This window comes from Solanum stenotomum, chromosome 7, assembly GCF_019186545.1.
Source record: "Solanum stenotomum isolate F172 chromosome 7, ASM1918654v1, whole genome shotgun sequence".
In the NCBI taxonomy this organism is placed as follows: domain Eukaryota; kingdom Viridiplantae; phylum Streptophyta; class Magnoliopsida; order Solanales; family Solanaceae; genus Solanum; species Solanum stenotomum.
Window position 1 is genome coordinate 48,638,947 of NC_064288.1, and position 6,695 is coordinate 48,645,641.

Sequence of the window (6,695 nt, forward strand, 5' to 3'; positions counted from 1 at the left end):
CCGTCAACAGCTCGTTTGTTACTCCTGAGTCCATGACTTTAAAAAAATTAATTAATGGGTATTTTTAAAAAAAAAAAAAATTTAATTTGTTAGATATGTTCTAAAGTCTATTGAAAGATTATTTATTCATAAAATGCATTAGTTGTTGATAATTTTTATATCAAGCATCCATTGAAAGAGCTTCAACAATGATAATGGTGAAAAATGTATAGTTATATAGATAAATAAGAAGAAAGAAAGAGAAAGAAAAAAGAAAATCAGAAAAAAATGGAAATTAAGAAAAAAATAGGCAACTTAGTGAAATACACTCTCTATGCGAACTCAACACTTAAGGGATTATTTATTCCATTTTAAAATATTTCAAGGGGATAATAGGACTCCCGTGAAGGATAAGTGTGTAGTTGGAAATTCGGTAATAGGTTTATATACACACATATATATATATATATAAGCCTAGGTATTTAATCTATGTTAAGAAAGGCAGATTTTTAATGGCAAAAAAATCACAAACAATTTGCAAGATTCGAACTCAGGACATCGACCTCTAAAGTTCAGCCTCTAACCAACGCACCAAAATCATTTTGTTTGTTTGGGTACACATTTAAATATATTATCTTTTTAGAAAAAAATAAATAAATATATATATATATATATATATATTTAAAAGTTGTCGGGTGCATGTGGGTCCGCCCTGTTTGCTTTAGTCAAATTCAATAGTAGTATTAGCTAGTAGAATAATCACCAAAATAACAACACTAGTTCTAATAAATTCATGAGAAAAATTGATACTTTGTGAGCAATTAAATCTTTGAGGAATCGATAAATTCGATTGTGAAAGCAATCACTTATTACTTGCGATCACATACACTTATTGTGTGTTGAAAGGATGGACATGTGACAACGTGATAAGTGGAAAACATCCTGATATCCGACTAGAAGGAATTGGGGAAGAACGGTGATTTGGCTAACAAAGAATTCTGATGTCATAGCCAAAAGATAAAAGAACACACTACTAAAAACTGTGAATATCGACCTCCAATGCAAATCTATAATTTAGACCTTCGGAGGTCGATAGTGTTAAAATATATATATTTTTTAATTTTGTATTTTGGCAAAAAAAAGAATGCAGAAAAATCAAATATCGACCTCCAAAGGCGGAAATATTCCCGATAAAAATAAATATACGAAAAATGGACTTCTTGTAGTTGGTATTTGATTAATAAATTAAATAAATAATAATATTTAATTTTATCTCAATTAAATATATATAAAAAGAAAATATTTATAATAAATTTCAATTACACCGTCCTCCGGAAGATGATTATGTATAAAATAAAAGGTAAAAAAAAATTATAATACCGACATTCGGATGTCGGTAATATCAATTTTTACATAATTAAATTTATTTTCATTAAAATATTCATTTGAGGTCGGCATATTTATTTTTATTTAATTACTATTATTCAAATCGACCTCCAATGGTTGATACTGGATTAGAAAATTAAGAATGCAGTTTAATTTCATTGCAATTAAAAATACACTGAACATAAAAAATAATATTTTGATTAATTTTAATTAACTCATCCTTTGTAAGATGACTATGTAAAATAAAAAATAAAACTATATAAAATACTGACCTCCAGAGATGAGATCGGTATTACTAAATCTAATGTGATTAATGTTATTTTTATTAAATTCTTATGTAGTATCGATAACATATAATATCTATAAAAAAAAACAGATAAAAAAATATGTGAAAAGATTTTGAGTGGCAGTTGCGGTAGATACATTAAGAACTCCTTAACACTATGATTAGCAATGTATTAGTTAAATCTGTTTGAGAATCTTTTCGTCAGAAAAATAAAATTTACAGATATATTTGGAATAATTGAAGATTGTGACAATTTTGACTTTGATTGGCAAATTGGTGAGTGATCATCAATATTAGGCACCACTTCTGTGAAGAACTGATGTATATTTGTCCCATGAACATTCACAATTATACTTCCATTTTGGTTCATATACATCTACTGTCACAGGTAATTTCGCCCTGTTTTGTTTAATTGAAACTTTAAGCTGTTGATTCGGTATAATGTGTCTTGTCTTTCCATAATCCGCTAGTTTAATTGAATAAACTGAATATTTGGTGTTCGATAAAATGTCTGAACCACTGTGAAACTGGTAACTATAAGAACCATAATGAAGATTATTGTGCTTCATAATTAATTATGCATCAATTCCAAATTACTTGAGGTAGACCGAAGAAGTAGTGGGGAGAGGTGGTTAGACAGGACACAACGTAATTGTAGACATGACCTTACGTAAGAAGGCACGGAGGACGCAAATTAGGGTATCATGCTAGTAGGTAGGAGTAGTGCATTGTCTTGGTGCCCTTGCTAGTAGTCTTAGTACTATGCTTGTAGTTTCTTGTTCTTTGATTTTGTTGATATTTGTTGTTTCGTGTAGTTCGTTTGTAGTATTATTTGGTTATAGTATTGTTCTGGTACTATCTGTTGTTCTGCTCCTACCTATTGTATCTTGTACTTCATTACGTCCTTCTTTAGTCTGTTTTTGTTTTGAGCTGAGGGCCTATCAGAAACACTCTACCGTCCCCAAACCTCACTCTTGGGAATATATTGGGTATGTAGTTGTTTGCTCGATTCAAGTTCATAGTGTGTGTCTAGGTGTACATGTTTGAATGAATTAATGATCATCATAATCAAACTATTTTGAACAATAAAAGATAATAATAAATGACTTCAAAAGAGACACTAATTTGCTTTGGATCAATCCTGTGCTACCTGTAACTATATACAGATTACAAATGTGCAGATATGAAGCAGCTTAAGAATCAAAACTTTTTGTGATATATGACTAATAAAGGTGAAGAAGAGGATGGTGTAGGAGGAAAAGAATTGGGGGATGATGACATATGACAAGTGCATTTAGGATCATGCATTGCTTCCTTTCTCTGAAAATCAAGTTTACTACAGAAGACACAATAACGCCCAAGAGATGCTTCTTTTCCCCCCTCATCATCATCTTCGGTGTCATCTGGGGTCTCATCTTCATAGTGTTCCACAGCCACAACCTTCCCAGGGTCAAATCTGGTGTAACTGAACCCGTATCTTGGAAACATCAGTTTAAGCATTCTCTCCAAATGTTTGTCAAAGTATTTGTTCCCTTGCTTGTAAAACAACAGAGGTGCAATGGAGATTGCTGCCCCTACTCCATATCCCACACCTGTAAATATGAACTGCCAATCATAAGAGTCATCTTGAAAACTTGGTGCTGGTTTCAACTCTGGAGCATCGCTTTTGCAGGTGACATTAAGAGGGAGCCCGCATAGGTCTCTGTTTCCTTCATAGGAATCTGCTGAGAATGTTTGAAATTGATTACTCAATGGGATACTGCCAAACAAATTGTTGAATGATAAATTCAAAGCTGCTAAGAATGTGAGATTTGAAAGCTCTGAGGGGATCTCCCCGGACAGGTGGTTTGTTGACAGGTCTAGTGATTCAAGCATTTGTAGCTTCCCAATTGATTTTGGAATTGGTCCCTCGAGGGCATTGTGTGACAGGTTCAAAACATAAAGTGAGCTAAGATCCCCAACCGTTTCTGGTATCATTCCTTGAAATCTATTTGAAGAGAAATCAATAGATGTGAAGACCCTGAGAATCTTCACAAGCTCCAGCTCCACGCCTTTGATGGTTAATGTCACTGTGTCCTGATAGTACAAGTTACTTAGTTGGAGGAACTTATACTGGATGTGATTGCGTCCTGTCTCCACGTAATCATTTGCTAACATCATTCCTCTCCAATTTGAAAAGCATTCTGCATTCAACATACCAGTAAAATAGTTGGAAGCTATATCTATGATCTGGAGATTCTTCCAACTATTTCTGGTTATATTACACGTAAGATTTCCATTGAATTTATTGGAGCGCAAGACTAGGACCTTCAGGCTGGTTGAGTTCCTCAACATGCATGGGAAACGATCAAAAAGACGGTTATTTCCAACATTCAGGACCTCCAACAACGTGCAGTTGACGAGCGATTTTGGTAGCTTCCCTTCAAAGATATTCCTGCTGAGGTCTAATGTTTTTAGAGCACAACCAATTGGAAATGAATCTGGTATAACACCACAGAGTCTATTGTTCCCTAGATTCAGCACTCCAAGAGTTGTACTATTTTCCAGTAGACATCGTGGTATTGCTCCACTCAAGTCATTGTTAGAGAAATCAAGAACTTGAAGGTAGCTGATATTGCATATGGATTCAGGAATTATTCCAGTGATGCTATTGTTTGCTACTGAGAAAAAAGAGGCAAGAGCAAGAGAATTTCCAATATCTGGTGGGATGGAATTGCTTAAATTATTGCTCGAATAGTCCACATAGATGGGAGAGGAAGGTGGAATTAGTAAGTCACCTTTTAAACGGTTCGAATGCAAGTCAAGGACTACAAGATAGCTGGAAGCACGGTAAGGCTGTTCTACGTACTCCAGCTGATTGAAGGAAAGATTCAGGTGAGTAAGACCTCCACCACCAATTCCCCAGATCCAATTTGGTATTGCCCCCCGTATTTGGTTGTCTGAAAGGTCTAAGTGGATCATCCTAGACTGATTCTTGAGATCAGGAAACTTTTGCAGCCGACAAGAAGCTAGTTTCAATATGTTCAACTGGGGAAATGTGAAAGAGGCTGAATTGCTGCTACTTGCATCAACAGTCAAGTTATTGTAAGAAAGCTCCAGTCTTGAAAGGTTGCTCAGCCTCCCAATGAGGTCGAGGGGCACGATCCCCCTAAAGAAGTTGGAAGAAAGTGAGAGGACCTTAAGCCTCCCAATTTCAAACGTGGACTTGGGAATTGATCCATTCAGGTGGTTGTTACTCAAATCAATTGTATCCAACAGAGAGGAGGATGCATTGCGGAATTCGTCGACTTGGCCAACAAATTGATTGCTATTAAGAAAAAGCTGCTGCAAGGAGGGGAGCTCAAATATATATGCAGGAAGGGTCCCATTGAGTAAATTGTTCCCTAAATTTATGTTAACAAGCTCTGAGAGTCCTTCAAAATGAGCTCTAGACAAGAGACCACTTAGACCATTACGTGAAAGGTCTAAGTAGGTGAGTTTCTTGGACTGTTGGAAATATGGGATAGAACCAGTGAAATTGTTGAAGGAGAAATCTAAATAAACAAGATTGGTAAGGTTTGCCATTGTGGAAGGTATTGGTCCACTGAAATTGCAGTTGGAGAGCTCTAACCTGGATAGGTTTTGAAGGTCCGAAATGGACTCTGGTAATGAACCAGAAAAGTTGGTGTAGCTTAGTGATAGTCTCCTCAAAGATCCATTTTGAAGAAAAATCGGAATACTACCACCAAGCAACTCGTTAGTTGACAAGTCCAAACTCTCTAAAACTGATACCTGAAATATTCTTTCAGGAAATGTTCCTTGCAAATTACAAGAGGCGAGGTTCAAAGTAGTCATGCTCGAGAAATTGGCAAAATATTCAGGAACTGTTGTAGAGAGATTGTTCTGGTCAAGACGGATGGAAGAGAGAAAGTGAAGCTCAGAAAGTGATTCATGAATAGGGCCTGAAATTCGACAATCACGCAAGCTCAAGACGGCCAAGTTAGGCAAATATGAAGATAAAGATTGACACCACTCAGTCCTCTGAGCTGAAAGATCAACTCCATCAAGGTAAAGCTCTCTAAGCTCAGTTGAGTTCTCAATGAAACGACTCAAATTGGGATTCTCAAGTTTTAGTGGCTGGTCAAAGTCAGGGAACAGAGTTGAGAGATCAAGAGTAACTAGCCTTGTTAATCTTGATAACATCATAGGAATTTGGCCAACAAAACCGGCATTCGATAAATTCAGGTACTTCAAGTTGGTGAGGTTGCCTATACCAACTGGTATGCTAACATTGAACTTGTTGTAAGCCAAATTTAGCCTCTCAAGATACTGAAGACTGAATAGAGCACTTGCATTCTCAATTCCACTAGAAATTTTCTCATCATCCAGCTCCAAGGCAATCACATGACCAGAGAGGTCACATGTAACCCCATTCCAATTGCAACATTCAGTTGTGTTCTGGTTCCATCTTGCCAATTTATTTGACAAAGTAGAATCATATTGGAAGCTTCCCTTCAACTGCAGCAACAAGGACTTTTGATCATCAAGACATTGAGAGGAAACCAAGAAAATCTCATTACCTAATAAAATTTGCAAAAAGGGTATCAAGAAGATCCATAGAAAGTGTAAAAATCTCATTTCTCAAGTCTTGGAGGAATTATAATCCATCAAACTTGTTGTTTTTTCCACTTTGTGATTGAAGTGAAGGGACAAGGTAGAAAAGAAGATGAAAATGAGGGGAAGAAATGGTCAAAAGAAAAATAGGACAAGTGCTTGGTTGTTTAATTATGTATTTGCAGATTGTATTGCTTCTTTCTACGCGTTTTTATGTCGGGCCTATTTGTTTATTGGTTGGGTGACTTTGAATATACTTTAGTATATACAGAAAATACTAATCAAAACCTTGACCTTTTTTGCATTTGTTTGAATTTATATTTTATGATTTAGGAGTTTCTATTCTAAGAGTGGGTTTGGCTATTTACCATTGGATTCTCTCACATGCAAGCTTTTGACCACAATTATTTTATTTCACTTTACTTAACACGAAAGTCAATCGGAAACAATC

The 6,695-nt window shown here is 35.5% G+C and overlaps 1 protein-coding gene across 1 annotated transcript; it reads right to left on the reverse strand.

The window, feature by feature from the left end:
- Positions 1–2,747: 2,747 nt before the first annotated feature.
- On the reverse strand, positions 2,748–6,457 carry LOC125871120 (receptor-like protein 7). Its single transcript, XM_049551715.1, has one exon. The coding sequence runs from the start codon at positions 6,266–6,268 to the stop codon at positions 2,852–2,854; it is 3,417 nt and encodes a 1,138-aa protein (XP_049407672.1). The 5' UTR covers positions 6,269–6,457; the 3' UTR covers positions 2,748–2,851.
- Between the last annotated feature and the right edge of the window lie 238 nt (positions 6,458–6,695).